The following is a 23582-nucleotide window of genomic DNA, read 5'->3' as shown; positions in this document are numbered from 1 at the left end:
GGTGGCAGGATTCGAACCGCCATCCCCTCGACCTTCGCCGCAAATGACGCTCTAACCCGCTCAGCCAGCGTCTGCTGCTAACCTGAATAAAGCTGACGAAGGGTTTCAACCAGTCGGAGGGGTTGGTTGACGAGGAACCTAGTAAACTCTGAAGAGAATACTCCGGTGTTAGGTTTAGTTAATTCATTTTGAGTCCCAGTATCTTTCTTCTTTTATTTATTTAATTTTTATTTCATTTTATTTTATTATATTTTCTATAGGGTGGGGCTCTCAGGTGTCCTAAGGACCCCCCCCCCCAAAAAAAAAAAAATAATAATAATAATAAAAATAAAATAAAATAAAATTGATAATGAGTAAATAATTTTGGGAGGTATTCTTAGATATCCCAGGAACAACAGAAAATAAATAATAATAATAAAAATAATAATAAAATGTTAGTTAATGACCCTTTGTACCCTGACTGACCTAGTGGCTCTTGGCTTCCTGTTAGTTAATGACCTTTTGTACCCTGAATGACCTAGTATCTCTTGGTTTCCTGTTAGTTAATGACCCTTTGTACCCTGAGTGACCTAGTATCTCTTGGCTTCCTGTTAGTTAATGACCCTTTGTACCCTGAGTGACCTAGTATCTCTTGGCTTCCTGTTAGTTAATGACCCTTTGCACCCTGACTGACCTAGTAGCTCTTGACCTCTCGATAGTTAGTTAACTAACGACCCCTTGTACCCTGACTGACTTCTCGGCTTGCTAACAACGCCCTCCGATCTCGTCGACGTCCTTCGACGTGGTCGCTGTCGTCTCCTTCAGGAGAAGGCGGCGGACGTAAGAGCTCTTCTGCCTCTGGACTTCGGGACGGACCCTTCGTCGACTCCTCCTGTTGGGGGACGGTGGTCCTCGTCTTCTAGGCTTCACTGGTGTCGGGCCCCTGACTCCTGGGCTATGTACCTGCAGACCTGGGCTTCCAAACGGGCAGTGTACCTTCCTACTAGGTTCTGTTCCCTCCTGGGGGAGTCTGTCTCTTTCTCTGTCTCTCTGGCCGGCTCTTCCGTCTTCAGAAGCTTCCCTTCCTCGTCCTCCAATATTGTGGTCCTCGTTTGTCTCCTTTTATTTGATTATTTATTCTGTTTTCTTTTCCTTCGCTTTCTCCCTTGACCCTCCTCCTCCTCCTCCTTCTGTGTCGTCGTCAGGTCGTTCCTCCTCTTGTTTTTTGTATAAATTGGAGTCAGGATGGAATTCAGGTTGTACGTAAGGGCGAAAATATAATTAAATTTATACGAGTGACCGTCTTTATGCGCAATGGACTTTTGATTTTATATCAATTTTTCATTGATATGTGAGCATACGAGAATATATATATATATATATATATATATATATATATATACATATATATATATATTATACGTATGTATATCTTATTTGTGGGGTTGCAGTGTATATGTGTATATGGATTTTCTATTCACAATTGCACATTCTCTCACTTTTCCAAACATGTGATATACCCGACATATACAGTCTATCATCAAACACAGAAATTAATTACGGGGGGTAAAGTCCCCCCCCCTTAGCTTTTTTTTTCTTACTCAAATGTTGGAAATCACAGAAAACACAAAACATTTTATCGTATATTATCTTTACCGCCAGCTCCTGTGTCTTCCTTGAGTAAGTTTTGGGTCAGTCTCGTGGCAGTTGCCGGTTACTTAGAGGTTGTGGGTCTTTGTAGTAGAGGAACGGGAGAGGGGAGGGGAGATGAGATAGGAAATGGTCCCCTAACATTTAGAAAAACGATGATTAAAAGAATGAAAACTAATGTAATGTAAACTAACCTAACCTAACCTTAGTTTAATTTACTGCACCACACACACACACACACACACACACACACACACACACACACAATTGATAGAGAGGATCTAATAAAATGGGATGATAGAAATACAAGAGGACACGGAAAGACAGCTGTAGAAGAGATCTGAAAAAGAACAGCTTTCCTCACAGAGTAATGGACAGTTGGAACAAGTTAGATGAGAAAATAGTGTGTGCAAAAACAATACATGAATTTATAAATAGTTTAGATAAAATGAGATATGAAGACGGGACACCACGAGCAAAGCTCCCCTTCCCGTAAAATACAACTAGGTAAATACACACCAATAGGCTACTCCACTTAGGGACGATTTCAAATGTAACATTTGGACAAGAGAAAGTCCACCAGCCTGTCAGCATTTTCTTTCTCACAAATAAGATTATTACAACAGAAACGTTACGGATTTTTTTTTCCACTGAAAGAGATTCACTGAAAAAAAAGTAACGAAGCTAGATTTCTGGAAATACCCGTTGAAATCCAATTTTATAATTCTGGAACATCTACCTGTACTTATGTTCTGGATACAAAGTCTTCGGAAAACAGTATTTTCGTTGTCTTATTTTATTTATTTGTCTTTGTACCTCTAGCTCTATCACTTTTTCTCTACAATCAGTCATCGTTTGACTGTTGGAGCATATAATTAAACAAAAATTATCTAATGGATAGATGATTTTTTATTGTTATTGAAAAATGAGTTTGTAGAATTTTTATGTAATGAAGTTGTCTTTCTTATCTCCAAGGTTTCAACTCTACGGTCATATTCCTTCTCAGGATAGTATAATCCGCAGGATTATTTTCTTTTGGTTTGTGGGTAATTATTAATTTTCAAGTGGTAATCAGTTTCCCTTTTTTATTTGTTCAAAGGAGATATATTTTTATATAAAGAAATTTAAATAGAAAAGGTAGAAACAAAACGCGATAATGATGACGTTGTTGATGATGAAGATAATAGTAATTGAAAATAAAAAGAAAATTAATAATGATAGAATGATGGTAATAACACTATTGTTGATAAAAATAGATATATCACTCACCGGAGATCGCGCCATTTTTGTCGACTTTGCAAACGACGCCGAATAATTCGTGACGTCCTCGCGAGTATCATATTATGAGAATATTGTTCACAGTGACTGGCACACCACCTTCCAATTGCATTAGATGAATACGAACATTACTTGTATCGATTACTTTATCACCGTCTCATTTACAATATGTAGCAACACCATTGTTGTTGTTTATTTTTATTGAAAATTTCCTCGGAGAAAATGTATCTCTCAAGAGAAGAAAAATGGCGAAACTGGTTACTGTATGAAAATAAATAGATACCTAAATGTGTTCTACTGGATATACTTTTATATGTGGTTGTATTAATTATTGTATTGTCATTTTGTTGATTACATTGCATGCGCAATAAGCAGCACAGGTTGTGGTGATGGTTATTCAGATTACAGAATTTTATATCAGTATTTGTTATTAGTAGTTTGTATATCCATGATATTATTACGCAGCAGAATTAGCTAAAATATATTTAGATTAATTGTTATGTATAGGTGAATGGTGGAGTGATTAGAGTTTGATAAATGTGGTAGATTGATGGCATGTTTAGTTACGTTGAAATATTGCTGGAACTTCTCTCTACCTCAAGTTTTCTCGCACCTTCTAAAAAGCATGACTGCCCCGTATGCCCGTTGGTCTGTTTCTCTCATATGCATTTTTTTGTGTGGTTAACATTTTTGTGCTGTGAGACCACTGTATCAAACTAATTTACTAAGCTCCATAAGCAGTATAATCAAATTAATGCTTGCAATAAATTATCAGTTCACCTAAAGTAATTTTAAATGTAAATTGAACAAATGTAAATTAATGCTTGCAATAAATTATATTTATCAGTTCACCAAAAGTAATTGAACAAAATATATAAGTTTTGGTAAAATTAAGTTTAAGGAAAGTAGAGTTAGAATTCTTTTTTACGTAAAGATCTTACAAGTGAGCATTCAGACATTAAAATTCAATTAGAAATAGTAAACTAGAAAACCCTAGCATATCACAAACAGTATGATTCATTGTAACCACATTATTGTTTCAGTAATTCACATATTCTGTTTCAGCAAATTTTCCTGTATACATGTCACTTCTCTTAAACATCCCAGAATACTCGAATGTAACTCTCATTCTGCACGGATGCCAACACTCTAGTAGAAACCATAACACTTCATTAGATCAGTCTTCCCCTTATAAGACTCTAGTTACTAGAGTGTTAGCACCCGTCTAGTAGAAACCATAACACTTCATTAGATCAGTCTTCCCCTTTTAAGAACCGTAAATTAGTTAGTACTGCTACATAAATTGATCTTGCAGGCCTTGCTTGAAACTCACGACTCCATAGCTGATCGACGATACGCCTGTGACAGCCCAGGCCACACTACGTGTCACAACTCCAACGGCCACAGCAACGCTCTCTTCATGCCAGAAGAGCTAGACACCAACGGCTACCAGGTGGATGCCATCCGCGTGGTCGGCCTTCGTCGAAATCCAGAGGAACCATTGGGTCTGACAGTGCGCAAGGATGAATCCGGGCATGTGGTGGTCGCGCGCATATTGGCAGGAGGTTCTATTGACCGTCAGGGCCTCTTGCATGTTGGTGACGCCATCAGTGAGGTAAACGGAAAACAGGTGAGTGGAGACATCTGTACTCTCTGTAATAAAGATGAACCTCAAATGATATCGTTCCCGAAATGTGTGGACTTTTAAGCTAGCTTCTATGTAGCCCCCAGGCGTCGGCCGATGAGGCCGCGCTTCTGCCACATCACTCTCCTCAGAGAGGCTCACTTTAAAGTTCACTGTCATTGTCTTTCCCTGAAACCCCAAGCCATTTCTATCACCATGCAGTAATATTATGAAAATAAATATCCATAAATTGATAACGTAAAGACTAACAGTGAGACAGATCATATTGTGCAGGTCATTGCTAGATGTGTAAATGGGTGGTTCTCCAGGCTATGCCAAAGGGCTCAAGTTAAGAGTTGATAGAATATAATTGGGACTGCAGCCCAAAACTAAAGAGAGCAATAATAATAAAACATGTATTGGTACTCTGCTATCACAGATTTATATCACAGTTTGAAAATTTTGCAAGTTCACAATTTTTGAGTTCTTTCAAAAATTGAATTTTCAATTACCTGGTATTAGCATGTAACAAAACCTCATCTAGACATGATCCCAATGCTGGATATTCAAGAACCAAATGAAGTGTAGATTTTCAGTCTCAGGAACATCCTCATTCCAAAAGGGTATAATATGTCTATGTAGAGCAAATATAGACTGAAATACAGGGGTCCCGGACAGACAGACTTCTGTCTTTATTATTATAGAAGGTATATTCCTATGGTATTAAGTAATTGTTTCTCAACAAAACATTATAGTTTTGTTAAAAAGAGAGTAAATGAAACAAAGCCATGATGTGATTAAAATTTTAGGAGGAACCAAGATGAGAGGGAAAGAGGGAGCGGTGGTGAATGGGTGTGGAATTATGCCTTTTGAATTTGGCTACCTCTTTTGTAAGGGGAAAAAGCCCTTGATATATGCATGTATTTATGTATGCATGTATGAAATGATGGGTGCTAGATACAGGACTTGATATAAAAGATTGTTTCTGCTGAGTGCTGTGGCCATTGTAGGATTGTTCATCTGATTGAAGCATGGGGAGATCACAGAAACATCATGATGTAGCATTGGATATAGAACAGTTTAGATTTTTTTGTATATATAATTAATTCATACAGTATATTACATTCATTGTAGATAAGAGACAGTATATTTTGCATTTATAAAACTGCAAAATGATAGATAACCCCCCCCAATTAAAAACTGCTACATCTAAAACTTAACTCAGAGTCACTAATACAACTTTTTTTTTTCTTTTTCTTTTTCTTTATGGCAGATCGACTCCTTAGAACAGCTTTACGATGAGGTGGCAAAGAGTCAAGATTCTGTTACATTTAAGGTTCTCCCGGCCATCATGGACCCCACTCCCACCAATCAGGTAACCACGAGCCTCCATCCTGATGCCACCCGCACCATTGTAAGTGTGCTTATTTATTTTTTGTTCGAAAATAGTCTTTGTATTGGTTTTCATGGTTGTGGGATGCTTTCTCTTCATAAGCTGTAGCTCTTTAGGTTAGGAACTTCACATTAGGTTTGTCTGTGTACTTTACACTCATCTTTACATTAAATTTACTCCTCTACTCATTCCTCTTCATTTCTAACCATTAACTTAGATTTCTAGTCTTTGTTTTGTTTTTCCTTTGTCTTATTCTTCTCTCATTGTGCTCTGATGTTTTCTCCATTCAAATACATATTTGTAGAGCTATCATTTCATAGTTAAAAAAAGGGTAGAAGAGCTGTGATGAGATGGGTTAATGACAAAAACTGTTGAGTTTTACTGGCTGGAAATCCACAGCCCAACAGTAGATGGCAATGATACTTGAGCTCTCCTATAGATCTTTCTGAAAATAAACTTTGAACTCACGGCTATGTTATACTGGTGTGGGCCCAAAATTTTTGTCAGTGTCTACATACATCAAAGAGCAATAAAATATATACATACAGATAAATGGCCCACAAAACAATTTTCCATGAACAAAACCAAAAGAAAGAAAGAAGACCAACAACAGGTACCTCCAAGATGGACAACAAAGAGAATCAACCCCCTGTTGTCCATCTTCAAAATCAGTCAATACCCTAATCTCATTCTGGAAGAGAAATCCCAAGGGGATGATGCTCATTCTCCAGATAAGGCCCAAGAACTCTCTATCAGCTTTGGCTTTATTGCCTCCATCATTTCACATATAGAGAGCTGATATCTGACAGCTGCTTCCCTTCTCCTACTGGTCTAAGCAAGTAACATAGAAAAAGTCCCACTGTAATACAACATTGACAACAGTCCATCATATTTTCTCCAGTGATCTATGATAAATGCTGTGGGGCACCAGGTTTTTCATTAGTGAAAGTCTAGGCAACATTTATTATCATTATTATTGTTATTATTGTTCTTGTTTTCATCATTATTCTTATTATTGCTCTTGTTTTCATTATATGAGGCAGTTGCCTCACTGGTAATGCATAAGTAGCATTGGTGCCTTGGAAGGTCTCCAAGGACCAAACACCTGGCAGTCAATGCCCTGAGGTCATGCCCTGACCACATCAAATCTGACAAACAGGCCTTTGAGGTCTGACCTGCCACTCCGGGTTAGACAGAATGAGTCTGCTGGAACACCTGCAGCCCTCAGCTGTGCTGAGCATCTCCCAAGGGACAGTTAATGCGAGAGTCATGACCTGATCCCGGTGAATATAAGATGTTACCATGAGGTCACTAAGGACAGACGGCCTTGGGAACTGAGGGAGGATTCTCCCGCCATCTTCCCTGCTGTGACAGACAGCCTCGGGAACCAGGGGAGGAATCTCCCACCATCTTTCCTGCTGTGACAGATGGCCTCAGGACTAAGGAAGCTGTCCCCAGCCACCTCCAGCACCAAGACCTCACCGCTGGGTCAGTAACCATCTCCCCACCATCCCCACTCCTCCCACAGCCAGAAGTGAGCTTATTTATCTGATTCATAGGCGTCCAACTGTAAATAAACTAACAAAACTTTCCAGAGTTTGCCTTCAGCCAGCCCCATGTCCCCTATGTACCTGACACATTATTAAAGTTATTTTTTTGATCATAATAATGAAAATATCAATAATAATGAAAACAAGAGCAATAATAACAAAGATAATGACAATAACTGTCACTAGACTTTCACCATTAGGAAACCTGCAGCCCCATGGTGGGAAACGAGGGAGATGGATGGGAATGGAATGGGTGGGAGTGGGTGCATACCTCTGACTTGGCTACCTCCCATATAGGGGGGAAGAAGCCCATGGTACATAGATTATTATTATTATTATGGCTAGTACTAGGTGATTTTATTCAGCTAGAAGAAACCACCAGTCCTCTAGGGATTAAATTAAATCTTTTTAAGGGAAATTGATAGAATGTCTTATTGTTACACAGCCATGAAAAACTTTCAAAGATTCATCTTTTAAAGGATTGGTTTGTATGCTGTTTCATTTATATTGATTAGGGTAGTGTACTGTGGATGCCTCTTTTGTTAATATTTTCAGTTGTTTATGAATTTTTTTTGTTGGTTTTATCACCTTATCCACTCAGTTATCTTAGTGTAGTATTCTATGAATGTCTGATTGTATTTCTCGGTTCTTGCTTATACCTGTTTGCTTATTTTTTGCTTGTTCTATTTGTTGATTATAGATACCTTGAGCTTGGTTTTCATGACTTGTTTGAATAAGTTGTTATTCCCTATGCATGTTATAACAGCATTGATTGTAGATGTGTATTATGGTGTCAGTTCTTCCTTCTGTTTAAGTGCTGACATTTTTGCAAGTAGGAAGATGATGTCAAGGAGATCATATTGAGAGACTCCTCAAGTTTAGATTGATTGGGCATGATAACACGGTAGCATCCTATGTTATCAGATTTGACTTAACACTTGTATATTCACAAATATGGATTCATGAGTGCATTCATATTATATCTAAAATGATGTTTTTTTAGATAATCTCTTTATGCATGCATACGTATACCACCAGACCTTTTACCCCTTATAAGGGGAATGGCAGAGTCAAAACATGCACCCACCCTACATTCATCCCACTATATATTTCAGTAACTGTAATATCAATGGTTCATTACACACCTGTGCTCATTAATTTATTGATTTACACTGATATAGGGACTGCGTTTCTCTATTAGCTTTTAGTTAGTATGATAACCCATCATCCATGAGGAGCTGAGATGGGGAAAGGGTGGCGGATGGGACCCAAATTATGACCCACAATATGGCATTATGACTTGTGTCTAACACGCATTGCCATACCCATGTCAATTAAAATAAAATATATACAAATTATTCAAAATACTTCAAAATACACAATTTTTCTTAACAATGAGAAGAATTATATGTACATGCCTTTGACTTGGCTACCTCCCTTTTAAGGGGGAAAAAGCTCTTGGTATATAAATAGATAGATAGATAGAACTTTTAGTACATGGTCTTAGTTTCTTTGCATGATCAAGCTGTGTATGTTAAAGTGCTTGTATTCATACAAGTTTTTTATACATTGCCAAAAAGCTGTTTTCTTTTTCAGTGTGTAGTGCCTTTATGTAACTTGTAATCTTTTTATTACAGTGTTACATGCGAGCCTTGTACTCATACACCCCCATAGACGACACTTTATTGCCGATTTGCCCGTCACAGAAACCAGAAGATATTGGTCTTGCATTTGAAAAAGGAGATATTTTACAGGTAATGTTTAATTCTGAGGATTTGTACTGAATGTGTTCAATGAAAATATTAATTTCCTTATTAAGATTAGTTTTTATGATATTTTTAATGTATATGCAATTTTTTGAATGAAATTTTACATAAATCAAACCATTCAGATTGTAGATCAGTCAGACCCAAATTGGTGGCAAGCCCAGCTTGTTGGTTCAGACGAGAGAAGAACAGGGCTGATTCCCTCGCAGGAACTAGAAGAAAGACGTAAAGCTTTCGTAAGACAAGAATACGATTATGTGCACAAGATCGGCATCTGTGGAACCAGGGTATGAGCTTGTTATTGTAAAGTTCTGGCAGTGGACAAGGTGCAGGGATGACCCGTCATCCAGGAGGTGCTAAGATAAGAGGGAGGGTGGAGGGGAGTGGAGTGTATTTAGGGATGGAATGGGTGGGAATGATTTTATGCCTTTTTCTTTTTGGCTACCTCCCTTGAAAGGGGGAAAAAGCCTTGGTATATGTATGTATGTATACCTTATGGTAGATATGATTTCCTATTATCTGTTAGTCACTTTCCTTTGTGTCCTTGGCAGAAGTCTTAAGATGCTTATTGCTTGTGACCTTATAGTAGAATATTTTACAAAAGGAATATTGATGCCCTTTGCATACCTTCATTTTTCATGTTTATTATACATCACTAAATTGTTTATTCATCACAATTTTCACTTAAGATTTGGATATTACCTGTTCACTATTTTATCCCTGACACTGTTATTCATATTTTAAGACTACTCAAAACCGGCTTTGTGTGCTTACAGACCATAAAGTACGATACGTTAGATAAAATCATCTTTAGATCCAGATCATAAAAGCAAGAAAAATAAGCATTAGTATTGCATATGAATCTTATTTTGAACAATTTTAGTAAAGGTTATTTCCCTTGTCCCTTTATTTACAGATTTCCAAAAGGAAAAAGAAATTTATGTTTTCAACCAAACAGAGCAGTGATTATGACAAAGCAGAGTTACTGCTCTATGAAGAAGTTGCTCGCATGCCGCCTTTCATGAGGAAAACTCTTGTCCTCATTGGTTCTCATGGTGTTGGAAGAAGAACTCTCAAGAAAAAAATTATTGCATCCGATCCCTCCAAGTTTGGCACCATCATTCCACGTACGTTTGGTTAACATTTGTCTCTTGGTTCAGTAGCAGAGCAAATCTATGATAATGTTCATGTGTCATATGTGTACTGAGTGGTATTATTCATGACTCTGGTCCCCTTAACCCCTACGTATGTTGTCTGTGTAACTTAGTGTAAAAAATCAGTCTATTGAGGACCACAATGGAAATAAGCTTACATGCTTTCTTGTGTTATCCTCGGCATTTGTAATTGTTATTTTGAACTATGTGTCCATTTCCTTATCTGCACTAAATGTATATTGATTCAGTGCCAAATAGAATTATTATTATTATTATTAATACATTCATTACTGAGGCTTTAACAACTTTTATTTGAAATAAAATTTCTGTACATCTCCTAGTTTTTCATGCTGTAAGACTCTTGAGTATTGTTGAACTGCCCACTTCTTTCCCTCTACCTAATAGATTCATCCAGTTTTAGCCAGAAAAAAATCTGTAAAGCCTAGACATGAATACAATAGTTAAAACAGTATCTCCCTTCACTTTTTCTCATCTTTTCTCATCATTTTTTTTTTTTTTTTTTTTTTTTTTTTTTTTTAGATGGGTGTGGGATGAGTGTATGCATTTACTCAATCATCATAAAGGGAAAATAATCTTTTGGTGTATATACATAGTAACACTTGATCAAAAATGAAATACCTTTCCAATCTCCGTCTCTCCTCAGAAGCAGCCGCAAACATGGTGTCATCTGCAACTCTTTGATTATCTCATGGTACATTGAGCTAAACAGTAAAATGATTGAGCCACACCATCAGTGTTTAAAGATAAAATTTGAAAGTTTTGTACCTATTTGTTTTCACTACACTACACTGAAACATTGAGGGAGAATCAACTCAAATCTAGCACAACACACCTGTGATGCTTCCTGGCACACTAGTGTGATGCAGCACAGTGGTCGAAAATCAATGTCTCAGACACACATTGAACAACCTCACCAGCCATTCCACTACTATTTCATCCTTTGACTTATATTCTACATGACATATAGATGCCTTTCCAGCTTTTATTTCTTTCGGATGATACTTAAACTTCTTTTGCACTATCATCAATATCATTCTTCTCACCCACCAGTCATTTTTCTAGCATCTTCCACTGTGACTGCCAAAACCTCCCTGTCCTCTACACTTAGCGACTCTTTGAAATATTCCACCTATATCCCTCTGACTTCTTTCTCTTCCTTTAACAATGTCCTTTTGCTTCCCTTATCTTCCTTCAAAATACTGTAGAACATATTCATATTTGTGCAGATACTTCACGGCCAATGCGGGATTATGAAGAGGATGGAAAGGCGTACCACTTCACCACAAGAGAAGCCATGGAAGCGGATATCAAAACTCATGGTTACCTTGAGTATGGAGAATTCAATGGCAATCTTTACGGCACCAAGATTGATTCCATCCTTTCAGTCATCCGTTCGGGCAAGATGTGTGTTTTGGACTGTTCACCCGTGGTATGTTGCGCTCCTTCATACAATTCTTACTTTGTGAAGTATTGAATGAAAATGCTGTAACCAAGTGACAGATAAGAACATTACTACTCAACATACGTTTTAAGTTTTCTTTAGGTGTGAACAGAATATAATATGAAACAAGATGAATATATCAATCTGTCAATCAATCCACTACCCCAGTTCTCTCTTGCAGGACATCTGCAGCCCCCAGAAAACTAGTCACAACCACTGGTTTGCCCATAAATCACTCACTGAAAATATTTTGTTGTCTGGGAATAGTGAGTGAATATTTTATAAAGAACAACTTAATATGTATGCACTGTGTGGGGTAGAAACATGGAACATAAGAGAGGAGGAGTTTAAATGTGTTTGAAATGAAATGCCTGAGAAGTATAGTAGGGGTTACTAGGCTGGATAGAGTGAGAAACAAGGAGGTGAGGAGGAAAATGGGGGTGGAAAGGGAGTTGGGAGATAGGGTTGATGAAAGATTATTGGGATGGTTTGGACACATGAATAAGTGAAGAAAGATTAGTAAAAGAGGTGTGGAAGGCAGAGGTGGAGGGAGTGACCAAGGATGAGGAGGATGGATGGGGTAAAGGGGGCACTGGGAAAGAGGGGAATGTCTTTTGAAGAAGGAAGGGAAAAGACAGAAGATAGGGATGAGTGGAGAAATGGTTGTATGGATGATGCCGTGATTCATGGAAAGGAGTGGGTGGGGGATGGGGGGTGAGGGGGTAGGTGTGAATGATATTTTGACCCAGCCTGAAGGGATTTCTCCCCATCTTCTCTTTTTTCTGCTTGAGGGGATGGAGAGGGGAGGGTCACCAATTAAATGAAGCGGCCTTGCTGTGGATGTGCTGTATCTTGCTACATTACTTCTGACCCAGGGTAGTGGGCAAGATGCAGGGATGATCTGTCATCCAGGAGGAACCAAGAAAAGAGGGAGGGATGGTGAATGGGAGTGGAGTATGTGGGGATGAAATGGGTGGGAGTGGATTTATGCCTTTAACTTTGGCTACCTCCCTTGTAAGGGGGAAAAAGCCATTGGTATATGTACGTATGTAATTTAATATGTGCTTCAACAAGTGATGAAATTATTTGTACCTATAAAATAGATTACTGGGTAAATGAGTGATTGTTCCATATGTTAAGATTTTTCCTTTTGTGTGTGTGTGTATATATATATATATGTATATATATTCTCAGTGCAGTCGTGTGATCTTCCCTGATTCTGTAACTGTTTGAAGTAACTCAGAAACCCTTGTTTACTTATTGCAGTGCCTCAAGTTTTTACGAAATTCAAGTGACCTGTTGCCATACGTGATATTCCTTGCAGCACCTGGCATGGATCAAATCAAGAATATGTATGCAAGTGGACGATCCCTTGCTTATTCCAGCAGGAACCTGACTGTAAGCATTACATATAAGGTCTTGTACATAAGGATAGACTTATGAACATCTTCACTCGACTTCTGCCACTCTTCCTTAATGCAGACAAGATTATTCAATTGTCTGGTTTTAACCTTACCCCAACATTGTAGTATTGGTACACAAGCTACCCATACTACTGTGCCTTGATGTTAGATCACTCCCAGGAGCCATCTCATACTGAAAATTATGCTATGCATGTATTTGAATGCCTTTGTGTTATTGAATTGGTGCTATTATGTGTATTACAGCTTATTAGCTTCCATATTCCATTCTTATTGCTATTATTATTGTCATTGTCATCATAATCACAAAGTTTAGTTATGAATTTATTGTTTGTTATTATCATAAAGATGCTTGCCAGCCCAGCCAGATGGGTTAGAGGATTGCTAGTTGTAGCAAAGGTTGGGAGTGGTGGCAGTTTGAATCCTGTAAATTGAGTTCATAATAAGAGCAGACGACATAAAAGCCCATGCTTCAAAATGTCCACCATAAGGAGGCACCACCCTAGCCTCCAGTGAGGAGAGTTTGTGGCATTAAACCAGATCAACCAGTATTTTCATGTAGGATGTATGGTAAGCATTAGCATTTATAGGAGAGTGGGTAGTGGTACAAGGGGAGAAGTGGACTTGCCCAAGGTGTGCGGGTTAACTAGCTCAGGGCTTGCCAGGCTCCGTACCACTTCAATAAACATCACAGCCAGCTTCCCCTGTATCTCTCATGTAACCTTCATATATGGTTCAGTGAGATAGAAGCCACCGTTCATTATGCTGTTTTCACATTGTACATGGAAATGTGCAGTAGGCAAGATGCAGGGATGACCCGTCATCAAGGAGGAGCCAGGATAAGAGGGAAGGAGGGGAGTGAATGGGAGTGGAGTATGTGGGGATGGAATAGGTGGGAATGGATTTTATGCTTTTGATTTTTTGGCTACCTCCCTTGTAATGGGGAAAAAGCCTTTGGTATATGTATGTACATATGTACATCACATTAAGTAGGATGCAACTAAGTTTTAGTAAATCAAAGATATCACAGGAAGAATATAAAAGATGCAAAGGTTAATGTATGAAGAATGAATAAAGAAACATGGCATTAAACCATGAGGGAATTGAAAACTAGTTATGTTAGTTGGAGAAACAGGGCTAGGATCCCACAAGTTTAACTCTTTTTTTCCTGTTTGTTATATATGTGGTTCAACCAGGCCATTTTCAGTGTGAGATGGCTTTTACCATTCTGTAGTACAGTTCAAACATCCCTCTTTTTTAACCCACACCACGTGGTGGTTGTTGAAACAGGTATTATGAGAATGTATTTACTATTTCGATTTTGTTTTGCTTATGTTTTAGACTGATGTATATGTACTTTGCATCACCAAGAATCTTGTTTAAAATAATAGATGCAACCCTGTAGTAATTCAGGTATGCATTGGCATTCAGTCAATGCCATCACAGAATCAAATTTGCATGGGAATGACTTCATTTTTGCAAAATATTTCTACTTTTTTGTGGTTTTAGTATGATTTTTATTTAGAAAAAAAATAAATGTGTTAGAACTTCAAAATCATATTCATGCTTTGTTGAAAATTTGGTTGCTGTATTTATCATTTGCAATGCTCCCAGTCATTAGCTGATTTAATACAGTGTTGTTATGTATGTCCATTATTTACATAGCAAACCCTTTTTGTCGTTAATTTGATCTTGACCCAAACCCTTTCCTGTAAGCCTCTCCAGCTAAGCCTTTTGTATCGTGTGTAAACCCTTCCTTTTCTACGCCTCTTCTCATCCTTGTAACCCCACCAATACCTTATACACTCTCTTTTGTTTCTTGAATATTTTCCTTTCCCTTTCTCCTCTTGTGTATCACATATGTATCCAGCTCCTCTTTATTTTTTCACTCTGAGCTATGTAGAATTTATTTTCATTTCTGTGCACTCCTCTAAGTACTTTACCTGTCTTTTGACCTCAAGTCATATGTGCTTCTTAGATTCTTGTATTTCTCCTTGTTACAACTTCTCTTTATTTCCGCAATCCTTTCTCTTGAACTCAAAGGCTGCTTTCCTCTCTCCTTTCAGTTTCTTTCCCAGTCTTTTCTCTAATCCATGTTCCCTGAATGATTTTTATCCACATCTCTCTTCTTAAGTAAAACTTATCTCATTGCTCCTTAATACCTGCTCCCCATGTGAATAGTGAATACTCAGATTTCCCGAACCTCTGGCTTCCTTCCCTCTACAGTTCGATAGAAACAGCTCGAAGCGCTACAGTTCAATGCGGGCGCGAACCCTCGAGTCCCTGGCATCCCTGTATGAGGTAATATGCACGTTTGTATTGCCCTTAGACTGTGCTGTGTTAGGTTAAGGATCGCTTATTGTATAAAGCTAGATTTTAAGTGTTGTATTTTTATTTTCGTTACTTGAGATATTCATTTGAAATTTCTGAGCTTTACATTTAATTATTTTTCATTGCAGGATAATATTTCTCATTAATATTTCTCAGCCAAATTATGCTTCCTATTGAAATAATATTTGTTTACATATATATATATACAGTATATATATGTATATACGCATACATACACAGTATGTATTAGTCATAGAAGTGATATGTGTTTTATGTAATGTTCTTGCATTCAACATAATGGATAAAAGGCTTATAAAATATTGTGACAATTGACATGTTACCATTGTATTTGTCTTCAGTCAGTTTTTTTGTTTTATTGAAACAGGAAGATGACTACAAGCGGACATTGGATGAGAGCTCAAAGTTGCAGCGTGCCTACGATAAATACTTTGACCTTGAAATTGTCAACAATGATTTAGATGACACCTTTGCTCAGATTATGGAAGCCCTGGACAGGCTAGCCTCTGAGCCACAGTGGGTTCCTGTTACTTGGGTTTACTGATGACAACTCCGTTTGGTTGTTTAACAGTTGTTACCTGAGTCACATAAACATCTTTCCCAGTCATGGAGTGATTTTGTCCCGAATCTGTTGAACATGATTGCATGGGCCTGATGAACACTGTCGCTTAGATCCACATAAAGTTATTGTTGCATGAATCTGCCAAATCTAGGTTAACAACACATGCAATGTAAGTTAAAGATGCAGTTGTAAGACAGACTTTAAAGAATGTAATCTACATTCTTACACACTGAAATACACATAGACAGATACAGGTGTGTGTGTGTTCACTGTGTGCACGTGTATGTATGCATGTGTGTGTGCATGTGTTTAAGCCAGAACATAAATTTTTCCATTGTCTCCAGGATTCAGTGCCTGCATATAGTTGTCAGTTGGTACACTACATTGACAATTGATACATACATACATATACCAAAGGCTTTTTCCCCCCTTACAAGGGAGGTAGCCTACATTGACACTTAATAGGAATGTTAATACTTCTTATTAAATCCATTCACCTATTTCTAAAGAATTTGAGACAAGATGATTGTAAACCCATTCTATGTATATAACTTGAGAAATAAATTTATATCATAATACTGTACATGAATATCTTTGATGATTTATGATAACAACATTTATATCAGTATTTTATGATTGTCACTAGTAACTGAGAAATTTCATTTGCCTCATCATTTGACATCTTGGTAGCCACAACATAGGGAGGTATGTGACAGGGAAATCAGAAATGATCTGTATAAATAAAAGAATATTTTTTACAAATGACAATAACATAATGTAGTAACGTGCTTTGTTTGAGAGGAACTCAGCCTACACCAGCTTGTTGGCAGTTATAAGCCATTTGGTGTAACTGAGTTACAAATAGTACAGTACTCATGCAACCTATTTCCAAAACAGACACAGATCTACATTCTAGTATTATATATAAGATAAATTTTGATATACTTGTGTACTTTATCAGAATCTTATAGTATGTTTATTATGATCTATTTATTTGCATTAAGATATCATCATATATGTGATACAGTATTACATAAGTCGAAAACATCTACCGGGTATATTGAAATTTTGGCAAGTATTGACAATTGGAAACCATGTCAAAATACCATAAATTCCAGGATATTGAATGCTGAGTTAAGGGGATTTGTGTGGCTGCAAATTTCTCCACAAGGGTAAATATTGTTCATCCTCTTGCAGAGACAAGTTCTATTAATCAACCATATGCATGAGGAAGGAACTGAGCACTGCAATTACGGCATCTGTCTCTATTGGGTGGTGATTTACTACATCCTTTTGCATTTTGCCAGAGTTAGAAGAAACCTGTCTTCTCATGAGGATAAGTAGTATCTCATCTAGTGGAGAAATTTGACAAATGTATATTGAAGTGTGTACATATATATATATATATATATATATATATATATATATATATATATATATATATATACACATATTTATATATACAATGCACATTGTAGTTGTACATTTGATTTTGTTTACACATGCTATATCTGTTGAACTTGTATGTATGACTGCATGTACATAATGATATATGTACACAGTGTCTATGGTCAGATCAATACATTCTCTTAATTGCTGGTTAGCCCTGGTGTCCCCAACTGACTGCCTTAAAGTAAGTATTTAGCCTTCTCTGTATTTACCCCAGAAGTGTACACTATTACAAGCTTTCTGAGCATGTTAATAGGCCTGCATATCATGGAAAGGTAGCATCTATTTTTTTGTAAGTAATCATAGACAACAGAGATTAAGTAACTGATTTTAGAACATAAAGGAAAGGCAGACTGGTATGGACTGGCTATTAACAAACTAACAGTGCAAATAATATTAAGCGATTGAGTACCAGGCAGTGAGTATAGTACGCAGATTCCTGAATATTAGAGAGGGTGAAATGACACTAGTGTTACTATTAAAAAGAAGAAATGAGTGTCAGGGAAAGAGATTGGGAGATAAGTATTATTGGGTTCTTTGGCTTACCTGAGTTACCATGGCCAGAATAGACCTTTTTGTTAGGTTGAGCTCGTCGGAGTTAATGGTATGGTAAAGGTGTATATGAAGGTAAGGACAAATAGAGAACAATGATGCTCAAATTTAGAGTTGTGTAGGTGTTTACACTTTGGATCATAGGGAAACATAAAGAATGTAGAGATTTCGGAGACCTAAAGCACACAAGTAAAGTTTGACTTTAGGTAGGGACAATACCCATGCCCTTGTAGATGAAGCTTGGAAAAAACATTTTATCTTGGAGTCGAGTGGAACACTAGTGCAAAAGGAACATGGAGTCTAGATGCCTGAATTATGGTCGAGTCTCCTGTAACAACCAAGTCTTCCCCAATGAATCATCACACTTATTCAGTAGAAAGGTAGCCGAGTTGTGTCAAATGTGTAATGAATCTCGGTCCTATGTTCCCGTCAATAAATAGCTCAGATTAATTTGTTGTTTTGCTTCTCCCACTGTATGTACTGAAGGGATGCCCCAGTGTCCAGATTTCAAGCAGCAGCAATGCATGTGTAGACATTGAAGAGAGGATGACACCGACTCAAGAAGATGGAAGGCAGTTATCCAAGCTCTGTCACAGACGCCAAATGGAGAGACAGCACTGCTTACTCAAGGAGGTGGTGTCCTCTGGAAGCAAGACCAGGGGCAATGGATCAACTGATTGATTGTTTTAGACTCTTTCTCCCTTAGAAGGGGGTGGCTGAGTCAAACCACACACCCACTTGAAAAACAAATCAAACTTAATCAACCATGTAATTCATTACATGCTCATATAAGACATTTAAGCATAACTTTATATAGTCTAGTGAGGAGAGTATAGAAATATCAACCCACCTGTGATAGAAATTCCTCCACCCCATCTAGGATCAAGTGTAGATTTCGGACCCTGCCTCCACCGAATGTAATAAAGGTGCCCTAAGTTTACCCATGTGTATTCAGACCCCAACTATGATATATGTATTGTAGTATACATGATTGTATATATATATATATATATATATATTGATTTTTTTTATGAAAATAAATCAACAAATGTTAAAAAAATAAAACAAAGCGCATCCCGTGTACTCAAAATATGAGAAGCTATCCGAACAGTTCCTAAAAATAACAAACATTGGCATAACGTTACACGTTATTGCGCACAGAATTCCCAAGCTGACAAAACCGAACGCCTCGCTACACTATTCCTTTTCTTGTGAAAAAAAATATCTACATTATCGGCTATTTTGACGGGATCCGATTTGATTTGAAATATCAAAATGCCAGCTACTAAACATTGTTGCTACAGATTAGATCATAGTTACGTTATCAGGCTAGACCTCATTTGAAGGGTGTAAGGTGTTACTTGGATCTGATTTCCCAAACCACATTTGGATTTGAAAAAACGTCAGCGATGGGTTCGAGCGTGTGGAAGGGAGGATTTTACCACAGAACGTGAAAAAAGAGATATGTAGCAAACGCTTCGTAGAAGAATCTTGTCCTACTTGTAGCCACCCACATCCAATCCCTACCTTTTCAAATCAAAAGCAGGTTAGTCCAAGAAATGAAAATGTACAATGTTGATTCAAACATAATTTATTCATTCATTGTCAACTATAGAGCCTCAGAGGTTGCTTGCACGGTTTGGCAGGTTATGCATAGGCCTAATGATTCTCTATGACTATTAGGTTGATGGAGTTCTCTGCAGGTTGTTGCTGACCTTGTTTGCGTACCACTTACCATTGTCGACTGTTGTAGCCAATGTTGTTGAGCACCTGCTCCAACGCAAAATTTTACCCGAAAAGAATATATATATATATATATATATATATATATATATATATATATATATATATATATATATATATATATATATATATTATACTAACAAACTAAGTCTAGGTCAGTACACGCGTTCACGCACACACACAGACAACACGTACATATAGGACCGTGCATATTTTGAATCAACCCTGAAAATACCCATTGCTTGCAGCTCCTCTGTTCTCGCGGCTGTCATTTGTCCAAGTTTCCTGTTCAGTTGGTACCTCTAATGTTGAAGGAAGGAATTTGATCTGGTCGTGATGGGAACGCTGTATTACGAAATATTTGGGTTCCCTTTATGTGTGTGAACTTGCAGTCCTCATTGAAACATCGGTAACTTGAAATTGAATATCTGCAGTTTTTGGTGATAGTTGGGGGCATTGGGATCCGAGCTTGCATCCTCGGTTGTCCTTATTTCCGTATTTTATCAATCTTTGACAGGGCTTTGGGTGTAGAAAAGGCAGTTCTTACCATTGAGGCCGTGTTAGCAGCAGTGCTTTCTGTAGAATTTGCAAATTATGTTTTTTGTTTCCGCTTAATGTGAAGACCTCTGGGTGGTCTCGTTGCACTTTGTTGCAAAGGATTACAAAGGAGGAGCACGCCGACAGGAGACCTTTTGGTCCATAACTAGGTCAGATGCGAAATAATTATAATAATGATAATTAGATAAATAAACAAATAAAAACAACAATAATATAAAAACAATCAAATAAATAGACAGAAAGACAAAGTTACGTAATAAACAAACAGGTAAATAGTAAATGACAACAAATGGACAAACAAACAATAGGCAGGAGTTGGGAAGATACATCCTCAGACCCTGGGTGAGCATTTCCTGTTGATCTTGTTGGTGCAACTTCTGTGCGGCTCAGCGGCTGTTTTAATTCGAACGCTTCTTGCTCCACTATCGCATTTTGTCCCTCCCTGATCCAGTTATTCTCATATTACTTATATCCATGTGCGAAACATTTTTCGCACGTGAATTTTCTGTTGTGCTTAGAGAAGTTCATTAACTGGCATGAGGGAAGTTTGCTACTAAGCGGCCCCTAGACGTTCAATATTATTGCGCAATGTGGGTTGCACAATATTTTGGCGCTGGCCCCTACACGGTCAATATTATTGTACAATATTTTGGGTTGTGCAAAAGATTGTGCCGTATGGAGGCAATATTGAAGGTTGTGCAATATATTGCGCAATCGTGAGCGCAGACGTGCAACCACATTGTGCAAACAGTCAGTCCTTGCCAGAACGTCATAACATGAACATGTTTTAATTCTTTCCTGAAGTTTGTTCTCAAAGAATTAACTTTGTTTATTACTTGTTGTTTATCACCATCCGGGTATTTTTCGCGGTACTTTTCTATCAGCACTTCATACTGCTCCCCCTTTTTCGCACGATTAGTATAATCTTTGCACTTCACATCCCACAAGGCGGGAAGACTACGGTACACCTCAATAAATTCGGCAATGAATTCTTTTTCGGCTTTCTTGTCACTCATGATAACGCGAGGTTGAGGAGAGACACGGCCTTACACGACCGCTGGAGAGACACCGACAGGATATTGCGCAATATAGCCTACAGATGACACAATGTCATCCTGTTTGCGCAATATATTTTCAAGTTTTTGAAAATCACACAATATATCGCACAACCTCTCAAAATTGCCCACACACGATCAATTATATTGCACAAACCAAAATATTGCGCAATAATATTGAACGTCTAGGGGCCGCTTTAGTAGTGGATCCACCCACTGGAGTCGTCACATTCATCTTGCTAAACTGCATAATTTATTTACTGTTGTGCACAGCCATGTGTATCTAGTCACTGTACTTTATTTTCACAACATTTTCTCTTCTATGTCCATAACACTTATTCTCCAATACCTTTTGCTTATTTCATTCGTTTACTATATTACGAGTAAGTCAGTTAATCGCTGTTTGTCATTTTGTACGTTTAGGATCGACGGGAGTTGTCCAGACAGGCGCCCTCGCAACGGTCAATGATATCATGGAGGGAAGAGGAGGAGGCTTGGGTAGATACTGTGGAGTCATCAGTGTCGTCCATGTTTGTTTACTTCTCGGGCAAGGTGGGTGTGGGCTTTGTTTGATTTTTCTTCTCAATCGTTGTTTAACTGCATGGTTAATAGTGTGATTGTTTATCACCTTTTCTCAAACTGCAGGCTTGTTTCCCGCTACTAGCCATCCTTGTGGATGACAATGTCGCGTTGTTTTTGGTCTGGACCGCCGATCCTCTTTCACTTGTCATCCCTAGCACATTCTCACCCTCCTCTCCTATATATTACTTTTTTTCTTTCCTTTCTCATTTTTATACATGCCATTTTCTAGCCTGTCCCCTATTCTCTCAGTTTATACATACGCCAGTCACCTTAGCCCTCCCACAAAATTATATATATATATATATATATATATATATATATATATATATATATATATATATATATATATAATATATGTGTATGTATGTATGTATGCAGACCAAGTTGAAACCATACGTAGTTTGAAGCTAGGTGTAGTATGAGACAGGAATCCCACCAACATTGCTCCTTTTCTGTATATTACAATTAGTTCAACACACACCATAAACGCATAAAGATCAAGCTGAAAGCATCTGCTTAGAATTGTAGTAAAACCACCGATAGATTGGGTACATCTGGTACAATAATTCATGTCTAATATACTGAGTGCAGGAGAATGGCGTTTGACTGTGTGGCATTGTGGTGGTAGAGAGAGAGTGCGTGTGCATGCCATCTGAAGTATTTGTTGTCCTTTGAGCATTATGCAACGTTACATTGCAGCTTGCTTGTGTACCAACGTGTAGATGGCCTTGTGCTGGTGTGCAGTTATGTATGCACGTGTTGTGTCGTGGTGGGTTGCAAGGTCCCCACCAATAAGTCCGCACTGCACTAAATCTAACACCCAAGCCTTGAAATTGATACCCTTGTATCTCAAACGGGTTCACGATATCCATTGCGATATTCCACAATTTCTTTAAAAATCTACTGTTTAAAATAAATATAATTTCGACCGCAGTGATATGGTGAAGACCTAACAGCGGTTGCGGGATGGAAAGATTTGAACGCTGCGATGCCAAATACACAGTAATTCGGACGACTTCTTTTGTTTATGTCCTTCGCTTCTTGTCGCGAGAACGCGACGCCTGGAGCTATGTTGATGTATTACTAAACACGGACAAACTCAGCTCGCGTCTTGTCCTTGATCTCCCACATGATGGTATTTGTCGACACGTAACCTATGAGTCTGCAATAAAACATGTCGAATGAATATTCTGATATCTTGGACTATCATGCATGTATGTGTGTGTGTGTGTATCTACGTAATTGTGATATGCAGGAAAGGAGCAACGGTCGTTGAATCCCTTTTCCTACTCCCTTTTTTCCATACTTAGCCCCAACTTCATGCAGTTCCAACTTAATTTACACCCTTGATTTTCAATAATCATATCTAGATATGACTGTTCGAGTTTAGGCTATATTACCTTCTAAGCTATTCCAAGTATTTGAGCAACTATATGGAAAACTACTTCACATCAT

General features: G+C 37.9%; 1 protein-coding gene across 8 annotated transcripts in view; it reads left to right on the top strand.

The window, feature by feature from the left end:
- vari (MAGUK p55 subfamily member vari) overlaps window positions 1-16837 on the top strand; it is a 101789-nt gene extending 84952 nt beyond the window's left edge. For 6 of the 8 annotated variants that reach the window (XM_076189961.1, XM_076189960.1, XM_076189964.1 and 3 more), the window contains 9 exons: window positions 4223-4537; window positions 5805-5945; window positions 9112-9228; window positions 9366-9527; window positions 10157-10367; window positions 11642-11844; window positions 13123-13254; window positions 15504-15578; window positions 15994-16837. In XM_076189961.1, the coding sequence (XP_076046076.1) occupies window positions 4223-4537; window positions 5805-5945; window positions 9112-9228; window positions 9366-9527; window positions 10157-10367; window positions 11642-11844; window positions 13123-13254; window positions 15504-15578; window positions 15994-16170 (1533 nt within the window). In that variant the 3' untranslated portion in view covers window positions 16171-16837. The remainder of the gene's footprint in view (window positions 1-4222; window positions 4538-5804; window positions 5946-9111; window positions 9229-9365; window positions 9528-10156; window positions 10368-11641; window positions 11845-13122; window positions 13255-15503; window positions 15579-15993) is intronic. The other 2 variants (XM_076189958.1, XM_076189959.1) reach the window with 2 other exon arrangements.
- Window positions 16838-23582: the final 6745 nt, after the last annotated feature.

Source organism: Oratosquilla oratoria, chromosome 9 (genome assembly GCF_046742065.1).
Source record: "Oratosquilla oratoria isolate Oo_2021 chromosome 9, ASM4674206v1, whole genome shotgun sequence".
NCBI classification, from domain to species: Eukaryota; Metazoa; Arthropoda; class Malacostraca; order Stomatopoda; family Squillidae; genus Oratosquilla; species Oratosquilla oratoria.
Note: the sequence above shows the minus strand (reverse complement) of the source record. Positions and strands in the feature narration are given on the sequence as shown.